General features: G+C 37.1%; 1 protein-coding gene across 1 annotated transcript in view; it reads right to left on the bottom strand.

The window, feature by feature from the left end:
* Positions 1 to 21,449, bottom strand: part of PCLO (piccolo presynaptic cytomatrix protein) — a 393,514-nt gene that overhangs the window by 143,328 nt on the left and 228,737 nt on the right. Inside the window, exons 9-11 of the mRNA XM_019473705.1 lie at positions 13,805 to 16,013; positions 8,239 to 8,387; positions 475 to 556 (exon numbers count right to left, since the gene is read on the bottom strand). Of these exons, the coding sequence (XP_019329250.1) occupies positions 475 to 556; positions 8,239 to 8,387; positions 13,805 to 16,013 (2,440 nt within the window). The remainder of the gene's footprint in view (positions 1 to 474; positions 557 to 8,238; positions 8,388 to 13,804; positions 16,014 to 21,449) is intronic.

Genomic DNA, 21,449 nt, shown 5'->3' with positions numbered 1-21,449 from the left:
AGCGTTAGGGAAAAGAGAATAAATCTGAAGTCCTACGATAAATGTCTCTGTGAAGATATCACAGAAAAATGGGATCGGATGGTTCTGCTACCCCCCTCTGTAGAATGGTTCCAGTACAGAAAGAATAAAATTCTTATTTCTGCACACCTACACAAGCCTATTTTATAGAAACTTCTCATACAGAGAATATAGAGTTCTATTAAAAGCAACAGGAAAACAGACTGCTCATATGTATAACACAACAGATTTTCCCTCTGTTTTTAACGGCTGTATAGCTTATGTATCTTGAACAGATGTTGTGACCTTTTTTCCGCACCGCTGCTTCTTGTTATAACCAACTAGCAAGACTTAAAATGACTGCTGAATTTCCTGCTGCATATGACACAGGAACTATTTTTAATACTGCAAATCATTTGCATGATTCATGCTACTCAAATTAATTACCATGTCTCATAGAGGGTTGTTGTTTTTTACCTGAAACTGTGTGATCCTTTGGGTCTCTCAGTAGTTTGAGCCTTGCATGAGGGAAAATGTACTGCAGGGGCTTCCCATTTATCTGAGGAACACAAATATGCATGTCATAAAAAGATAAAACAACTTCAATTGTGTCAATAATTTTAGACATTTGAAACAGAAACAAGCAAACTTATTTCATCCAGGGAAATATCACAACTTTACAATTCAAACACCCCCCACGTTTCAAGACATTTGTCAGACTGCAAAATCCTTCTGCAGGGGAATGAATATTTGCTTCCATAAAGCCAGGTTAATTTTGAATATGGCTTTAGTTCTGATTTTTATTTCCTAATGACTAGAAGGTGGTTACTGTCTTCTGTAGTTTCTCTTAACATTAATCCTTTGCCCAAGCAATGTTCAAGAGAAGAATGAAATTAAATATAATTCCTGCAGTTATTATAAAATCCTGTTCATACAGACCTAAACAAAATGGTCATTGGATGTGTAAACAGCCACAAGTTACTGCTTTAGTTTCAGCAAAACCATGTATTCCAATGTACCTCTTGTCATCAAATTTCAAAAGCCTTTTGAAAGACCCAACCTAAAACTTTTAGGACTACATTTTATATGAAAATGTGCAACATTTACTTGGGCTGATACTGGAAAGTGTCAAAGCTGAAAGAAATGCATCTCTACAACATGCACTAAAAAGCCAGGTTTCCAGCTGGGATGATCCCACCTGCCCCACAACACGGGCACAGGAGAGGCCACGCAGCAGGGACTAACCCACTTGCCAGGGACAATTGCCGTGAGCCCACACCAAAATGCCTTTGCAGAAAGAGTGTTTGTTGCAACACTTACACACTTCACACCTATCACACGCCCTCTTTGCTACAGTTTTGGTCTTTCGGAAGCAAAGCAGAATTCATCACCTCTCTGCCACGTTGGTGCTGAGCCTGAGCACTGCACCCAGACCGAGAGGGGGGAGCATAGCTGCCTGTGACTGCTCCAGGCTGAGTGTCAACGGGATGGGACCTGGGGGAGGCAGATCCAAGGAGCCAATGGGACAATACTTATCAGCATGATAATGCAGCAGTCTGAGTGTATCAGCAGCCTGCTGGCAAGAGTTTATTACTATTATTTATATTTAAGTAGCATTTAAAAGGATTAAGCTCCTCCTGAACTAAGCACTTCAAACCCAGTTTCTGCCCTGGAGAGTTTATGATGTTAATAGATAGCACACAGAAATGATGGGAGGGGAAACATCGAAGTCAAGGGACTTGCTAAGCTCAATCCCACAGTGAGCAGAAGAGTTTATACATCTTTTGTCATAATTCAGTTTCTTATCCGGTGGATGACGTTCCATCTAGAAGGCTGAAATCCTTCTGTAACACACTGAGAGTAGTATTCACTGTAATTAACCTCAGACAAAAAGGAGAACATGGATTTGGTAGTGGACAAGTACTGCAGAATGAATCAGAACTTGAGATCAGGCAGACTTTAGGACTTACCACGGAATTTTGCCAGGACATAGGGTCTAATACTACCAGAAGTGTATAAAGTGCCATGAGACTTACACACTTATAAATGGATAGGGACATTGCTATGTTTTTAATGACATTATCAGAAATTCAGCAAGTGTAATTTAACAGTAAAAATAATGTATTTGTCACATGTAGCTTAAAATTGTAAAAAATCTGAAATAATGTTATCTAATTTTATTTTTAATTAAGTAAAAAAGAATACAAAATAATGCAATTCAAAAGAATCAGTATGAAAACATTTAAACAGATCCTTAGCTGGGATCCATTTTGGTGGGAGCTATTCAAGTTAACTGAGGAATACTGCAGCTCATAAACTTAAATTCACATATTTTTAATTGCTCTCATCTTTCTTTAGCAAGATTGCTTTTTTGAATAAATAATAATCCAAGAGTATTCAATGCCATATTGTACATGATTTGCTGACAAATATATCAGAAAATATAGACCGTCTCCTACTTTAGTCTATTACTTCCTCATTACTTTCACTTCCATAATTTTATGAAAAATACAAATCTTCATGATTCATATAGTTATGAATAAAAGCATTAAAGTTTATTAGCATTCAGGATAGCATATTATTTTTTATTGTTGGTAGGAATCAGTACTTAAGTTGAACATGTCATTAGGCATTTACCTTCAGAACAATATTTGTCTGAAAGTGGCAGAATAAATAGGAAAAAACAGTGGTTGCTGTAAACAGATAATGGAAAGACCAGTTACATTGGTTTTGATGGTTTTACTTTAACCACTAATGCCCATATCTATCTGGAATCTACTAGTATATTTGAAACCCTGTAGAACACAAATTATTTTGTGTTTCCAAGTGTTCACATCTAACTTTCACTAAAGGTGATTTCCCTTCACCTGAATATATGCCAGGGGGTCCTTCCAGCTGACTATTCCCCCAGTCACCCCAGTGAAGATACAGAGGGACCCCACTGAAGTCACACCATCACAACAGCATAAATCTGAGCTATGGCGCAGAAGGGGCCGTCCCTCCGCTGCAAGGCTGCAGGAATGGAGGACATGTAAGTCCCCAAGCCCAGATTTAGGTTACAGGGCAAAAGGTGACTTGATCCTGCTTATTTGCTACAAAAACCACAGATTCCTGCCATCTGTCCTTGCCACGGAGATCCTTTCCTCACCTTTCTGAGAGCATTCAGTATACTCGAGTAATAGTTCTTGCAGTTCAGCACTGGTAATGCTATCCTCTTCTGATCACAGACACATTTTGACTCTCCCAGGTATCCTCCCTCCTACTGGGCTCTCTGAGCTGACATGGGACTCAGGTCACATTTTTCTGCACATTACTCAGCGGGCCCCTGGCGGTTGCATCCCAGCGAGTTAAATGAGAACTGGACTATAAAGCATTTCCTCCAGGAATTTAAGCTCTGGTCACGTGTTTCATGGTATTAGTCAGCTCAAAGCCCCTCTGAAAAATGGAAGGAATGGCAAATAAAAGTCCTGAGGTTTTCTAACACTGTTACAGAAAATCAGTTTAAATACACACTTCATTTTTCTTACTCTTTTTGCCTGGTAAAGAAACTCTATGGAAGCCTCATATAAGGGAATTCTATAAGGTAAAGAGGACAATTAAGAAGAGTAAATTTTTTTAATGTTTTATTTAAGAACTAAAATGCATCGAGTGTATTTTAGTATTCCAGCCAAAGTCCATAGCAACAGCTATAAAATATTAACTGGGCTCTGAATCAGATCAACACAGCCACAGTAATTTCTGTTTTTAAATGGTGCTGCACCTCCCCTTCCACCAAAATCTTAGACAGGGCCTGATAAGGTGAATCACAGCAGCTATGCCTGGCTGTAGTCCTTTAGGAAATACAGTCTGCAAGGGAAATTTTATCTGAGTTAGGTATCCAGGAACAGGACAGTGGATGCTCAAGATGATGGGTTAGAGATAGTCTATCCTAATTTCCAAATACCACAGGTACTTGCATGAGCACACAAGCCCCGTGAAAGCCAGCACCAGGAATTTCCACAGCTAAGGTAATCCTGCCCCTTTGAACCGCTACATCTCCTCTGTGCAGAGCAAGAATGTGAAGTTCTCTAGAAAGCCTAAAGATGGAAAGTTCTCTCTACTGATAGATCCCTGACAATGGAGATATTTTGCAAAAGAAGTACTGAAGAAAAACTTAACAAATACAATGTTCTTGCTCATTAATAAATTGCAAAGTGAGTGGCCTTTGATTCTGCAATTAGGTCAGTACAGAACTCTGACTTCTGGTTTAGAAGTCATTCTGGCATGCAGTGAGAATAACATTGCTGGGCAACTGAAAAATGAGAAACTGCTAAATTCTGTCTTGAATTACAGCGAGGGGGCGGCTAACAATTCACTCCTTAGATTAGATATTTTAACAATTACACTAAATTGTAGGAAAGTCCTATTTCTCATATTTCCAGAGCATCTGAATCACAAAATGCCTCCACCCCAAGCCTCAAACAGAGAAAGCAGTTTACTACAAATAAAAATGAAATCTCCTTGCTAGTTGGAAAAAAATCAAAACTAAGCAGTATGGCCTTAAATGTGGAACAAAAATTTGCAGGTAGCCTTCTGGATCTCTGTCACAAACAGTACTTCCTCATTTTAACCCCATTGCTCACCCTATGACCCATTTTTTCGTCATTTTAAAATATACAAGTGCCCCTAAAAAGATGTGACTTAAATGGCATTTCAAAGGAATGGTCCAGATCCGTGAACCATGACAAGCATATACTTTTTGAAGGCCTTCAGAAATAGGAGATTGACTTTCAAAAGGTTGCATGTCTAAAGCCCTTGCCTTCTTTTTGTGCTTAGAAAACTGTTGCCAAAGTGAACTGATGATGATACACTGATATTATGATGAGATTGAGATTTTATTATTCATTTAGGGCTTAAAAAGACCCACCTATGATCACTGGAAGTTCTGTATTTTAAACCCCTCACTGAGAAGCTACTTATCTCCTGTTAGTATACTCTCATTGTCCTCCTCCTTGTCATGATCTCTTACTCCCCTGGCACCTCCTCCTACTGTTCCTTCCCAACCTGTTTGAAATAGACGGTTTCGTTCAGGATGTACAAATAATTTTCACAGAAAATAATCATAAAAAGAGCCTTGATATCTGGAGATTTAAGGAAGCTGCAGGTCAACCGGCAGCAACTAAGCAAACTGTTGAGATCAACAGGGATCAGTAGGAAATCTGCAACAGATTATGTATTGATTAGGTATAAGCCATGTTTACCCTCCTCAGGTAAGCAGTTCAGAATCACTATATTGGGAAACAACTATTGAAATACTAAACTGCACTGCAATTTAATGTGATTTAAGAATACAATATAGCACCACAGAAGTTGCTATAGAAACAAATATATTTTAATATTAATAATACAGTATGTGAGCTTAATCTGCTAGGTTATAAGAAATCCATGGAAACCTGGAAGTTCAGGGTTGTCACTCTGCTGCACTCGTGCTTCAAAAGCACAGGGTTGTGCTTTATTTATTACATTTAATTGTACAAACTCTGTGGGACATAATCAAGCAGTTCTGATTGCATCTAGTAAGGAAATCGATGTTTTACAAATGTGAAACAAAATCTTCTGGAATACAAATATCATAGTGGTCAGTAAAATATTCACATTTTTTACAAAGAAGAAAATACAAATGGAAAATTTACAGTAGATAAGTATACTTGGAAACTTTGCCTGATACATTACAAGCAGATTAGTGCTACTGATGCAAATATTTCCTTTTGTGGCTGGTTTGCCCTCAGTACAGGATATTAAAGGAGTTGCAATGGCTTAATTACTATGCTATCTAGGAAACTGTCATCCTAACTGATTTCAGGAAAGCCTCTGCAACAAAGCAAGCTCTGGGTGAAGGTGGACCTGTTCAGATGGTCAGGATGAAGAAGAATTTGCCATTTTTGGCTCCAGAGTCACATTATGCTTGGGCACTACAGCTCTCTGTGCAGAACTGAGTTGTGGATACAGGAGACAGGCAGCATGGGACAACGAATTCAGTAACTTTTTTGTTACAGAAGAGACAGGACTGAAAAAGCCTTTAGGGAGTGTTTACTTTGCCTCAGCACACTCATTGGCCTGAAAATTGTTTATTTTTCTCGATAGCTTTAAAATAGAAAATGAATGCTAAAACCCAGAGATGTTAATATTGATTTACTTGCTTCTCTTGCTAAGTGTTTTACTTTCAGAATTTAATGTGGAGCTAATGAAACTTTTTAAAAAGGTTCTGACCCTTTTTATCTTGTCTTAAAGTAACTTAATTTCTGGATGTGTCGAAAATATATTTTTTTAAAGTTATCTCAAACAAATGTTCACAGCAGATATTTAACATACACAAGCTCTGAGGAACATTTTGACAAAGTAGATGATGCAGAGTTGGTGAGAACCAGCATTTCGCTCTTCTGCAGACACACTGATACTATTTTGTATCAATGGGTGCATGACAATCAATAACCTGGATGGAAACAGATGAAGAGGGAACTGTTGTAAAGCTTCTCCTTCCACATCCATTTTCTTCTGCAGAGGCTTTACACGGCACCACACAGAAATATTCAGACCATGTTCACTCTCCAATTTCCATCCCATATTTTACAAAACCTTAAAAGATGCCTTTGGCAAGATTTTAAATGTGGTATCTCTATTGCCATATAAACATGGGGATATCACAACAGCTTTAGGGAGAACAAAAAAAATATTTTCCTTCTGGAAATAATCCAAGAAAACAAGAACTCTCAGGCCCCTTAACCTTCCTCCCGAAAAATTTTGATCAAAGTCTTTTGACCGGTGCTAGTGTAGTGACATTTATATGAGAGAAAAAAGAAAGATTGGACCTTTGTGACTAGTAACTTGCCCTGCAACTGTTTCCTGGGGCAAATACTCTAGAGAGCTAAAAGTTAAATACATCTTACTGACCACCTCTGTATCACAGAGCTCAGGATAACAGTAACCCTCTTCTTTGACAAACCTGATTTTCAAAGCAAATTTTTCATTTTACATCATGATGGTGTAGTGGTCAAATACAATTATGTATGCTCAGAATAATGCATGTTTCTCATGAGGATTAAAGTGCTCAGGTAGGCAGTTTTTTTATCTATTTCCAGTGATATTAAGAGTTGTGAAACTCTAAAACATCCTTTATCCTGCAAAATTGGTTCATAGAGTGAGTTATTTGAATAGATTCCTGTAAGACTTGTATTGTGTAAAACCCTCTTTCTCAACAAGAAATGGGTAGGCTCAGTACACCTAGGCTGTGTAAATCTCAATATATGCTAAACTAGAGGTAGGAAAAGAGGGAAAAATAAGAATAAATGACAGCTTGTATTGTAAGATATTTGAATGCTTACTTCATAAAACCTACGTCCTTACTTCATAAAACCTACATTCTATTGTCAAATGTCAGTGAAAATGCTCACCAGCAAAAAAGTTTCGAAGGCTGCATGACAGTAGGACATTCCTGTTTGTATGTTATCTGAGGAATTAACATGAGCAATATAAGCTATTAAGTACCACAAAGGGGCCATGCAATGCCTTCTCTTGCATCCATTGCATCTCATGGAAAACAGAGCATAATCTCAATCAGTAAAAATGATAACTGAAACAATCAAGTGAAGACCTTAGAGATTTGAAATATATAAACTTCATTAATACAAAGAGGATATGTGATGGTATACTAAGGTGAACTAGATTTCAAAGTCGTCAAGCTTGAAAAGCAGAATATGGTATTTTTCTTTCTCGCTATAATAAATGAAACATTCTAATTATTAGATTGATAAAGTCTTGCTGATTAATTCAGATCAGAGACTACTGGGATTATACTGACCAACTAAAAGTGGGAACAAGTATTAACAGTATAAAGCAACTCTTTTCCTTAAAATACTAAAAGAAGGGGCTTGAATTTGATTGGGATAAAGCTGATAAGGTAAAATGGGACTGTTTTCTTTTTTTCTTTTTTTTTTTAATAGGAATACCTAATGTATAGATAGTTCTGGTTAGCAGATTAACTCCTTTCAGATATGTTTCAAAAATCAAAAGACAACCTGCAAAATTAATACTGAATTGCAGACGAATGTTACTCTAATTTCACCACCAAGTACTGATGACAAATACAGGTTCAACAGCACTTCAGCTGAATGTAGCTGGAATTTGATTAATCCCGTAGTCCCTATACTATCGGACAGTATGAGTAAATTGTCAAACATTTGTAAAACTAAAGGCACAGCTTACTTGACAGCTTACTTGGTCTTGGTGTTGACTTGGTGGTCGAGAGTGGGACAACTTCTCTGGCAGCCTTCTGTCGAGGCCATGTCCATTCTCCAGACGAGAGTCCCTGGGCTTGTCAAACCAATCTGTTTCTTCACGACGGAGATGATAGGCTTTGAAAACCAAGGACAGGTCAAATGTTCTGATCCAGTGCTGGGCAAAGGGCAATAATGTGCATTGTGCATAGCAAACATGCATAGTGGTTACTAATTGGCCATGCAGCTAAAGCAAAGTTACAGGCGAGACTTGAGACATTGAACTCAGGCATAATTTAACTGTAAGTGATATAGCAAAGTGAGAAGATTCTGTTTATGTCAAAATTATGGATTTTAAATACCAGAAGAAACCCACTGCCTAGTGCTATAGCCATTTCCTTCCTTCTGGCAGCTCAGAAATACACTGCAGATTTCAGACATTTCTAAAACGTTTGATGAAAAAAAATTAGTCACATTGCTTACTTTGCAGTAGGCTAGGAAAAAAAAAAAAGAAAAAACAAACCCAAAAAACCAACCCTCAAAACCCCACCTCCACTAATTCCCAAACTTCTGAACTGAATATTGTTCAAATTATTTTGAAAACAATCTAGAACTACTTGTAAGAAAATTGAGACTCCTTTATAAAATCAGTATCATCCTAAATCAAAGAAGATATGAAACAATCTACACTCTTTTTAATTCTAAGCAGAAATATTACAAGCGTTCTCATTTTGAATTCCATCCCCCGATTTTGTAGTGTGAACTTTCTTTGTGTGTGGAAATTCAGCCAGAATGTTCTTTCTGCAATTTTTCTATAAGACTAATGTTCTTATATTTGCAACAGTTTCAAACCTGTATAAAATCTATTGTTTTAGATACCCTTTGGGGATCAAATAACACTGTTTCATTGAAATCAGTTTTGCAAATACACATATTTATGCCTACTGACTCTTGGGTCAACTGACATAGGATTCACTCCATTGTGATTAGAATCCGATCCTATGTGTTTAATAATATTTCCACTATAAAACATACAGATTTTTATCTACGTTGCCCATCAGTGTAAACCACAACAATGTGCAGCTAATTAGAACGTAGTAAAAGGTTAGGGGGTTTTATGCTTTAACAAGCGTGATAAATTTAGAATTCAAAGAAAGACAATATTTGTTTCAGCAAAACCACCAGAAATTGCAAACCTTAAATAAGGTCAGTTGTTGCTATAGTAACAAGAATGAATGCAGTTGTTCCATGACACAGGAGAGAATTTAAAATGCAAAATGGTACTGTGCATAATCTTCTCCATTTAGTTGTTAAAGTAAACATAATCTAGTTGGTTTAACAAATAATTGGAAAAAAGTTTAATGGGAAAAGAAAAAAAAAGTTGTGTTTTTCCGTGACTATTTTATTAAATTTTTCAAAAAAAAGGAGTAATATATATGCACGATTTTTGAAAAATAATATTTTTAATGTGGTAAAAACAACCATCCCATATTATACTAGGCCTTTGGATAGTTCTGAATCTTGGTTCAGATATTATGCGGTCTCTTCCTTCCTAACCGTGCACAAATTTAATCTAATATGAAATGGTTTGAAAGTATTATTTAGATCAGCCTATATGAATTAAATAGAAACATTAAAGGTTGATGCTTGTCTGGCTAGTGATTAGTTATTGATTAATTGCTTTCAATAAACCATTATGATCTAATACGCAAATCCTTTACTCTTTACACATTTATGCCAATTGACTAGTGCCTGCATGTACCAGGCTGGTTCATAACGTATCCTGACAGAACTTCTTACTGAAGCTAGAACCTAATGGATTTTTCTGATCTCAGATACTAATGCTGACTATCACAATTTGTGTCATTAGCTGAGCAGAAGAAAGAATGCTGGTTTTTTTCTCCTCCTGTCTCAGCTGAAATAGCTTTGCTGGATTTCTTGTTTAGAAAAGCTAGCACATATGTGGAATCCCATACTGCAGTTCAGACCAGCCTACTTTTTTATCAAACTGTGATGAATGTGTGTATTTTTACATGAAATTAAAAAAAAGGGATATATGTATGTGTATACAGACACACACATGCCACATTCATACGTATATACACACAGAATTGGTTTTGGCTTGATTAGTTGGGATTTGTTTCAGCTGTAAACCTGAGAACAGCCAAGATGAATCACTGACAGTCTTGGAGGATACATCCTTTTTTCTAAGTCTAACAATAGGCAGCCAGATGGTTCCACCTGTAAAAACCTCCTGCTGGAGTCAATAAGGTCCCATGCTGTTAATCGCACACACTTTATCTAGGTGAGATTGGACTCCAAGCTGTGGAGTCCAAGAAACTTGATCAGAGAACTAATAGTAATCACTGTAAATCCCACAGATGAAAAATTATAAAGGGTCAGCTGTGTTGTAGTGATCAATAGAGTTAATAAAGTTACAGACACGTAACAGACATTACTGTTGTTGGCGGAGTGCAACCCTGAACCTTCACTAACTTCACATCCTCAACAGAGAATCAGTAAAGAAGATACTGTCCGATATTCTCCATTGGGGTGTGTGTGTGGTCAAAACTCAGTGTGCAGCTTAAATTTTCTTGATGTCTTCATACCTGAATTTTAAACTTCTGAACTCTATGGTAGAATTAACAAATTAGCATATAAAAGAAAAAAAAACAACATTTAGGTAGGAAAAGGTACATTTTATACCTACTCAGCTGACCAGCAAGGACTACTTACATTCATAAAATTGAGCACTAGCTTCAGCATCCTTGAAAATTAGTATCTTCAACATACTTAATAGTTTGTGGAAACTATGGCAGCTGTGGGGTTAATAAAGAGCTATTTGCTGGATCAGAGGTACTCGGAACCCTGAGAAAATACCAGGTGTTTCAAAAGCTCAAAACGCTGTTTATTTTCAATAGGAACCTCTGGATGTTGTGCTCTTTTGGCACTAAAGCCATTTTTTTAACCTGTTTGAAGTTTGGAATCCTAGTGTAGGTACTATTTATGTGCTGAAGCATTGTCTTAAGATTTGTTAACAGTATGTAGGTGTACTCAGTGAAAAACAGAAGGTTTGGCCTCAAAGTCCTATTTGTATTCTCTTCTGGTATTTGTTATGGAATGTGGCTTACAAAAAATGAACAGAAAGTCAAGCACATCCCTCAATTTCAACTAAAGAAAAACAATTTAAATTTAATACCTTGACTTACATTCATTTTTAAAAGTCTCTAAAGATGAAAATTCAAGCTTTAGCACAAGAAGAGTTTTCCTAAGATAGATAGTGCTTAAGAATGTTTTGTTTTAATGAAATCTCATCAACACCATGCAGCAGTTGTTTAAAAAAAAAAAAAAAGAAAAAGTAAAGCAAACTGTGTTAAAAGGCTGAATGCAACACGCCAGAATAGCTGTCCACTGTCAGGGCACTACAGAGAAAACTGCAGTCCGGAGAAAAGGCGGCCATAACTTTCTGAAGAACTGTAATTGCTTCTTTGGAACATTTTTTATCTTACATGCAAATTATATGAATTATTTTCAATTCCAGTTACTTGCTATTAGACAGCATATTTGAAAATAACGTCATGAAGTGTTTTGATTTCCCAAGACTTTACATAAAATGGTGCAAAAATAAGCTATTTGTGAAGAAACAAAAGCTTTCTGATAGAAATAAGAAATATTGCTGAAAGGGGAAGCCCTGGTATTCAGGGATATATCAATCTAATAAGGAACATGTGAATTGAGTTAGAATATTTCTGAAAGAGTGTAACTAAACAGAGACAAATTTAAAACCAAAACATGTTCAACCTAAAGTGTAACACATATGCCTTGTACATACAACATAATGCACTGTAGTGCAGAAGTGTAATTCCCTATGACCTGTTTATATGAGGTAGAATAGCACCAAATAGGCTTTTTTTGGTCCAGTTTGGTTCTCCTTAGTTTTCAGGAGGAAAAGTCCTGTGTCTTTCACAATGTGACCTTAGAATGACCTAGAATGAAAGTCACAAGTTGAGTTGAGACAAGATAACATCTACTTATTTAAGAATTATATGAGTTGCAACTTGGGGAGTTCCTCTCAACTGCCTTCAGATTTAATGATAGGACTCTGTGCTAAGAATTTAACAGTGACAACACCTAAACTTCTGACAAAAATCAAAAAAAGCTGATGATCCTGAACCTCTCCTGAAACACAGACTTCATGAGGGGGTTGTAAATATCTAAGAAATATGAAAAGAAACTTACAGAACAAAACCCTTCAATATATTGTAGTATCAGGAAGGCAAATATATTCAATTTTCTAATGCTTATGAAAGATTCAGCATATGTAAGAAAGCAATAATGCAATAATGAACATTGAGGTTAATATAAACCTGAAAAATAAACCATACTACTTCATAATCATGCAAATGTGTCTTTTGAGACAATCATTGCCATTTACAGACAATATAGCGCATGCAAAGTCTCTTTTATTGTGCAGTAAATACACATAAGAAAAAGTTAAGGGAGTGCATACAATTTTGAACATATTAATTTCATTTTCTTTCAAACTGTCTTTATGTTTTTTAAACAATTTAGAATATATTAAATCTGAACTGACTCAAACAAAAGTGATACATAATTTGCAATTATTTAGTACTCAACATCAGCTTTAACATTCTGCTGTACTTATTCAGAAGAAACATTTTTAATTGCACCATTTATGATACATCAGAAAGGTTCCTTTCATGAACCCAGGCGAGATAAAGTCTTGTGCTTATTTGGCAGACATATTGTATAGGGTGCATATAAAACCAGCTACACTGCATAATCCATCAATAGAAGTAAAATACTTTATGCAAGTTTATTGAAGGATGAGATTGTCTTGCACCATCCAATTGACAAATTATCTTACATCATCACAATTCTGAATGCACAGAAGTCCACATGACAGGATGCTTTCAACAAACCATATGTAGAACGTTATTTTGCTATCACGGTAAGCTCTATATGGTTCTAACATACAATATGTACTTAATGAACATACTATTCTATATAAACGCAGACCTGAAGTGGTGCATCGGGAGATGGAATTATCAGTTCTTGAATTCTATCATGAAATTTCATGCAAATAAAATTACTAGAGTTTTTTTGAGATTTGGGAGATTATTTCCAAATCCCAATAAAAACTATTGCAAATAAGTTCAATGATTCACAGTCACTGGAGAAGGCTCCACATAAAGACTGATGGTAGGGTCTGTATTCTACACAGTATCATTAGAAAAGTAGACATCAATAAGTGAAAAGGAAAATGCACAAGCAAACCAAAAGGAGAGCAAATCAACAACAATATAGTGAGCATGCTAGAGAGGCTTAACACCATCCAGAAACTGCTGTTAGGGTAAAATAAAAAATATCAAATAAAACAAAACAAATCAAACCCCAAAAATGTAGATACACAGAAGATGCACCAAGGAACAGAAAAAAGAACAAGTCTTTGAAGTATAACAAAAATTAGACACATGCATAGAAATGAGGATTTGCATTGTGATAGTAAGATACCAGTCTGAGGCCTAATTTACCTTCACTGTCTGACATGGCATGCTGGAAGTCATCCATGATGAAGGCTATATCTCGATCATAGCCTCGAGTCCGTGACTCCTCCCTCATATGTTGCTGGACCTCAGGTAATGAATGGCTCGATCCAAACTGGTCCCTGGTATCTGCGGATATTGGTGGCAAGGGTCCAGCTGCCGCTCTTGCCATTCCCATTGGCTGGCCAACGGGACTTAGTGGGCTCTCTTCCTCTGAGTTCTGTGCTACTATTGGGATCCTTCCCCTGCTTTGGCTAATAGGTAGACTGGTGGGTTTAGTTCTTCCAGAAGGTGCTGCATGGCTAAAGGAAACATCTAAGGGTTCAGCTTCTTGGGCTTTCAGTCTTAAAGAAGAACTGGAAGAATCCCTTTTCAATGACAAATCAAGCCCATAAACTGAGGAGGGTCTAGATGAGGGCCTAGATCTACTACCACTGCTGTAAGACTTGTCTGCTTCATCTTGTAATGTGGATCTCATTGTTGGACCTAGTGCAGTCCCAAGGCCTGCTCCAATGGATGAAGTCAGTGGTGGCCCCATGTATTTCTGTTGGTCAGTGATGTTTTTTCTAAGGCCAAAAGTGATATCATCCTGAAGAAGCCTTGCCCTAGTAGTAATTCCCCCAAGTGTTGAAGTGCTGGAAGTCATATAGCTTGAATAGTCAGGCTCAAGGTCTCTGCTTTCTTGGATAGGTGAAAACTTTGTTAGTTTGGGGTCTATCAAAGCTTTCTTGTGTTTTGACTGCTTCTGGTAAAGGAGGGCTGCTGGGAGCTGCTTAGCAGCCTGTTTCTCAAGAGTAAGCCTACCTATGCTATATTTCTCCGATTTTGGGAAATGCCTGTAGCTGCCCTCCGCGTGGTAATACTGTGACAGGCCAGCCAGATGATCAAGACTTTCTGCACCTCTACGGAACTCTTGTTTTATCTGGTGTTTCAGAAGTTTGAGCTCATAAGGGTCCTCCATTGGGTCTTCATCAGCTTTAACATAGGAATGTAACCTAGAAGAAGTTTGCAGTGGTGTTAGGAAGTCTGACACTTCTTGTGCTCTCCTAGCCTCAGTTGTGCGAAGCAGTCGATCTGTTTTGGTCAGATCTTTCTCATGGAGGCTAAAACTGGAACCAAGTGCTCCTGTTCCTTTAGTAAGTTCTCCTATATCATCAATCAGCACATAATTTCGGGGTGTATGGTGGTGGTCCATATCTGCATAGAATGAATCTGCAGAAATGCTTGATATAGGGCTGCTTGCTATGCTGTTTCTCTCGTCTAGTCCTATCCTTAAGTCTAAGGTAGAGTATTTACTGCCCAGCTGGGAAACTGCGTAATTATTGTCAGTTGAAACTGGTGTTATCATGAGAGGCTGATTGCGAATTACATCATAGTTTGTTGTTATCTTAGGTTCCAAATATAATGTGGTTTGTCTTGGCTTTGGCTGTATCACCATCATCTGTGATGGGAGTTGATATGATGGCTGTTGAGATGGTGGGGGTTGAGCCTGTGGAGTAAAGGACATAGTAGCTCCTGTTTGGAAAGCTGTCTGGGTCTGATAGGGTGAAACCTGCTGGTGATACAAAGGCTGCTGTTGTTGGTAATGTGATTGCTGTGTGAACTGAGTTGGTGCTTGAGTTGGCAGGGCAGGAGATGAATACTGATACTGAGCATATGGGCTTGTAGCAGGGGCAAACTGTGTTTCTGGCTGGGTTTGTGGTGGCATAAACTGGTTAAATTCTGTCTGGGGTGCAGTATGTGGTCTTTCCAAGCCGTGCTGAGTATCTATTCTGGTTGACCTGGTATTATTAACTTCGCTGTCTGACATATAATCACGTTCTTCTGCTACTCCTTGGAGATAGGCACGCTCTCTCTTTTCTCTTTCTTTTAGTAAGGCTTCTTTCCTTCTATTAATGCCCATTTCTAAGTATCTCAGCTTAGCATCTATTTCTTTTTCCTCCTCATCTAGCTCTGCTTGCTTCTTCCTAAGCTTGGCTGATTCACGTTCGACCAGATCCAATTCCCTGTCTATATCCTGAAGAATTTTGGCTCTGGCCATAGTGTTGGTCCTACAAATCCTTCTGCGTGAAACTGATCCCACAGAAGTATACGGCGACTGAGTTCCTGCTGTTGCTTCCTCTGGAGGTGGGTTGGGCAGAGTCCTCTTCACCTTCTTTTGAGTGCCTGATGGAGTTATGCTTGAAGAACCTTTTGTCTGCAATGGAAGAAACAAGACTGAATCACTATTCTGGAGGCTTGATCGGAAATTAATCACGAGCTGTTTAAATTTTTTTCATGGTATGGCTTTATATCTGAACCACATACTTTCTCTAATGGAGAGGAAGCTTGTGGTATCTGTGAATAAGCAGCAGAAAACGGCATGAAAAAATGCTGGCAGTCTGCTAAAGGCCAGGAAAATAAGCAATTAATGCAAATAAGGGTTACACTCACTAGGACTTTGTTTAGCCTAAGTTTGAAAAATCTACGTTATATTCTTGAAATTGAATTGACTGTAATTTAAAAGGGTCTTTTTTTATCTCCATATGCTTATACATAAATAAACACAATGCATGTGTATGTGGGAGGGGAATATATATAGTTCTACACACCTTCCTTTTATATAACAAGAAATAGAAAAATATATGTATAATTATAAATGAAAATATATATGTATTAATATATAAATGTATGTATAATCTGTACAATCAAATAGAAGTCTCTGAGCCAGACACTGAGCGCACACTGAGCCTTGTACTGAAATCCAGACATCAAAGCAGGACTTTCTGGTGCCAACACACTTGGTACAACCGGTAGTTCTTAGTCCACCCTGTCATTTTTGCCTCACCTTTGCTGCTACATATATATTTTCAGGGAAGATTTTTGTGCTTTACAAAAGTGGTGTGAGCTTTCTTCAGTTCATTGAAGACTTTCTTAAATGAAATTTGTTCCAGTTCCAAAGCTACAGTTAAAACTTCAAAAAAAGGCAAGCAGTATAAAAATATAGGAATCTAGTTCAGTCCCGATGTCCAGACTTCCCCACAGTTAATGGTAGAAGGGTGATTCACCCTGATCTAGGAGAAGTATCTGCCTTAGGCTGATGAGTCATTTTTTGGAGGTGCCTATCTCTCTTAGTCAAGTAGGAAAGCAGGCAAAGCAACTGGTTAGATGCAATCTAAATTGCACCCTAAATTACTAGGGTTTTTGAAAGGTTCTTCTTAGTTTTGAAGTAAATTTAGGCTCCCACAAAATGTAGATACATTAAGAAGTGGGACTTGAATGATTTTGAAATTGTATCCTATCTCCCCAATAGCTTCTTACGAATTTTGCCTTAGTAAAGGAAAAGGGATTGGTCTATATACATACACTAAAAATAGTCACCTCAGCCATTACAGAATGCAGCCATGTTAATAGCAAAATATGGAAACATTTTAGCACAGTTTAATAAGGGAAGTAAAAAGAATATTAACCAACTTGACTCTTCTGCCTCTGCAGGCAAGCACAGCACTTTAGCAAGCATTAACTGTTATTAATTAAAAATCGAATTTCTTCTGAAATAAATGCTACTTCACTCAGATAAGAAGTCAACAAGATTAATTTTAATTAGGAGTTTAAAAATCACTATTTTATCTGTTTATTCTAATATGTCATCAACAAATTATAAAAGTTTTTAAAAAGTGTTGACAACCCTCTTCTGCTGCCCCCCTGTTACCTAACCTTAGCAAATCACAATCATCAACACATCATTTGTCATGGATCTTCAAAGAAACATTCACTACATTTTCAAGTGTCATTTAAGCTCTTTTCATCCTCTTCATCTAAATTCCATCAACTTTTGTATGTTTTAGATTTCAATAAATGCAATTTAATTTTGTTTTCAGCTTCCTGTGGCCATTTCCCAAACCCATGTTGTGCCAACAAATCAAAGAAACTAATTTTCTCTTGCTCAGTGTGTACTCATAATCAAAGACAAATTAATCATCTACAGTAGGTCTAGTTGGCTATTAATTTATATTGTAAATTCAGTCCAATACCACTGTTATTTCCCCCTCCCAAACTGAAATAGCAATCACAGATGGTGAAGCAGTCACAGATGGTCACTGGTATTGGGGAAGAGCTATTAATAACACATTCATTAAAGGTCTATAATACTTTATGGGATTATTGTTTTCAGATGACAGTTAAGTTGCTGATGAATAAATCCCAATGTCAGCTTACAATGCATTTTATCGAAAAAAACCATATCATGTTTTTATATCTTTGTCTACATATAAAGAAGCTCAGACTAATAGACACTACAGGAAGATGTACCACTTGCTTTTGAAAGAGCATTGATAACCTCTAGTTCTCAGCTGCTATTCTCACCAAAGGCAAGTCTTAATTATTTTTACTTGATACTTATATTGGGATAGGAAAAAATAAATATGATATTTCAGTACTGTGATAAAATGTGTGGTTTTTTTTCTTCTTCCTGGATATTATCATCATCAGTTCTGTTAGCATGCTACCTGGGAACTGCATTAATAGATTTAAGGGAAGTTCAACTGCAGTATTTTAGCAGATAAATTTAGAGTAGTTGTTAAATTTAGTTTTTGCATTTCTTTTGAATTTGTTAACTAGCAAGGAAAAAAGACAAGCTAGGGCTGATATTCACCAAATTCTAATCTATCACAAAGAATTGGAAGTAAAAAGGAGTAATTGAGCTGTCTAGCCCTACCCCTGTATTTTTGGTCCCTGTAACACATTTATAAGGTTATGCTCATTTTAGGTTTAAAGTATCCAAAGGAAAGATGGGGCAGAAACCTTCATGAGACTACTCTGGAGCCAAATAAAAAACCCCTATCATATATAGGCAGGCATTCTTAGGCCTTACAATTACTGGTTAAAGGTTAGGTTAGACGTCAGACAGGTGACCTTAGCAAGCTCTCTGACTGAATAAGCCATGAAGTTTTCTACCATATTTTATCACATTTTCCATCTTCTTCATTCTAACCCATTTACTTCTAGCTATCTACTATACCCTCACTAATTTTTAAAAATCATTCTGTGTTTAGCAAATGATCACTCTAAATGCTGACTGTAAATCTCAAGAACTAGAATTAAATTATTCTGCTTCTTGTTTGGTCATGACAGCCTTATAAACTTTATTACTTTATTGCTGACTCTTGTACATGGAGAGAATTTCACAGTACTCCGGGAGATCCCTTCAGGATGGACATAATGGTAATCAGATCTGCTGCTGAGGCAAAGCTAACCTTGCTAAAATAAGCCGAAAGCTTGTGCTTGAGATAAAGCTACAGGTATGTTCTCCCCAATACTACAGATTAAAGAACTGAGGATGAAACAATCTTCCCCCTCCCCCACCAATTTTTAAGCTTAACAACGTTTTGATAATAAAGATAGGAGAAGAATGCAGTTCAGTCTTGCAGTTCAATGACAAGATAACATCACAGTGAGGAACTCAAAACACTGAGTTGAAGGTTGTGTGCAAGCGGATTTAGCAAAAACCCTCCTTTTCTGCCTTGCCAATACACATTAGTTTTGACATGCTTTATCTCCTAAGTCTTAATTTTTAGAGGTCATGTGAACAAAGGCTTGTGAACCCTGTTAAATTGTGTGGTGACTCTGGAATAATTCCTTTGAGATGACCAACCTATTTCTTATGAATCTTTGTGAAAATTCTTTTTTCTACCTATTTTTGTCTCCTCCAATTTGATGGCATTGCTGATGAGGCCAGCAAGACTTCGACCCACTACAAGAATCAGTCAAGCACTAGGAAATATACGTTCCACTGCTTTTTATCTGTTTTAAAGAGATAGTTTACTTTGGAGGACTGAATGGCTCAGGAGATGTGTGATGAATTTCTACCTCTAAACAGTGTGTTTGATTCTAGTTACTCAATCTTTCTCCTCCTCAGCTGAATTTGTTTGAATATGATATGGTGCTGTTCTTGCATCCTCCTCTCCATTCATCTAGACATGCTTCGATATTAGCTTAATTTGCTCAAAGAACTCAGCTATCACACTTGGGCATACAACTCATATACTTCTTGCATCTTTTGGATTTTAGTAGCAAATATGTAACCCTCATTATTCATTGTTCTTTTAACATTTTCTGTGATCACAACACAAACAAACTTAAACTACTTCTTCTGTTCTCTTTAGAGCTGATAAAATAGACCTGTATTTATATATATTTTTTGGTATAAGTAGGGACAAATCCTGCAAATAATGTATACAATATGCATACATATATGCATATGCACAAACCAATTAAAATTGTAATGACAGCATCCTTATTAGAGTTTGCCACCACTAGATTGTCTATGAAATAGACACAGTGATGTTAGACTACCTACAGTCTGTGTTGCTATGAAAAAGCAAAGGTAAAAGTGGGTCATAGCTGAAGCCACTCCTCTGCCACAATCCTCTGAAGACTCAGCAGCATGGTGGAAAGCCTGTTCTACACTCTAGAGGAACAAAACCTTACCCTCTGCAGGGTAAGGTTTCCTGAAGCATCTGATGTTGACTTGCAACAGACTTGAAATGTCAGCAGAAAGTTGGCTGTACCCTGATTACCAGAAAAAAACAATGCAAGTAATATATTTTGTCTTCAAACAAGGACTATGCAGTCAATAAGCTTGCTCAGCAAACTCAGGACTATAATCAGTTTGAGATGCATGCTGATGTGTTAAATGAAATTACTGGGCATAAATCGTTTGCGTCTAGAAATACGTCAAGCTGTGGAGGGACAGAAATTACTCTCCCATTCAGAAAAGAGGTCACTTTAGGTGGGGACCAAGGCAGGTTACTGAGGCAGAGATGGGGTGGAAGGTGAAGCCTGTGCTGTAGCTCTCTGTGTTCCAGCTCTCATATCTGGGACTTTTCATGTATCAAAAAACTCCCCAAATGTAACCCCTCCAAACCCCCGAAGCTCACAGTAAATATTGCAATTGTAATGAAGCCGTTCTACATATAAAGGGTTGGTATGTGTTACTCGGTATTACGGTTATGTGCTCTTCATCATTAGAAATCCATCAGTAAGAACAGTTAGAAATTTTGGCAATTCATTATTTTAAATATTCAATTTAATTCAAGGAATCTATGAAAATCAGCTACCATTCATTAAGGACCTTTCAGTATTTTAACAGTATCTTTAAAATCGCTTGTAAATGAAACCTAATTCCAAAACATACTAACATAATACACTAATATTAGATTACTTCATTGTAAGTATGGAACCCTTAACTCCCATCTTCTTGTAGGATGCAGACAGATATACTGGACAATGTTTTGTAGCTTGTCCTGTGCAAAGAAATTGTTTCTTGTGTAAGTTTTTGTGGACCCTTCTGGACTTAATATCTATTATGTGGTAACCACTGACTAGAGGGGACCAGCTTTGTTAACCCTTGGTAACAAACATTAGACCAAGAATATTGAAAAACTTCTCTCCACTGGCTAAGGCTAACATTCTATTATGTGGTAACCACTGACTAGAGGGGACCAGCTTTGTTAACCCTTGGTAACAAACATTAGACCAAGAATATTGAAAAACTTCTCTCCACTGGCTAAGGCTAACATGGGGTCACTTCTATGGCATAGAATCATAGAATCATAGAATCATTAAGGTTGGAAAAGGCCTCTAAGATCATCGA

The sequence above is a fragment of the Aptenodytes forsteri genome, unplaced genomic scaffold (assembly GCF_000699145.1).
Source record: "Aptenodytes forsteri isolate BGI_AS27 unplaced genomic scaffold, ASM69914v1 Scaffold87, whole genome shotgun sequence".
NCBI lineage: Eukaryota > Metazoa > Chordata > Aves > Sphenisciformes > Spheniscidae > Aptenodytes > Aptenodytes forsteri.
The sequence above is the reverse complement of the archived record's forward strand: the minus strand, read 5'-3'. Positions and strand labels throughout refer to the sequence as shown.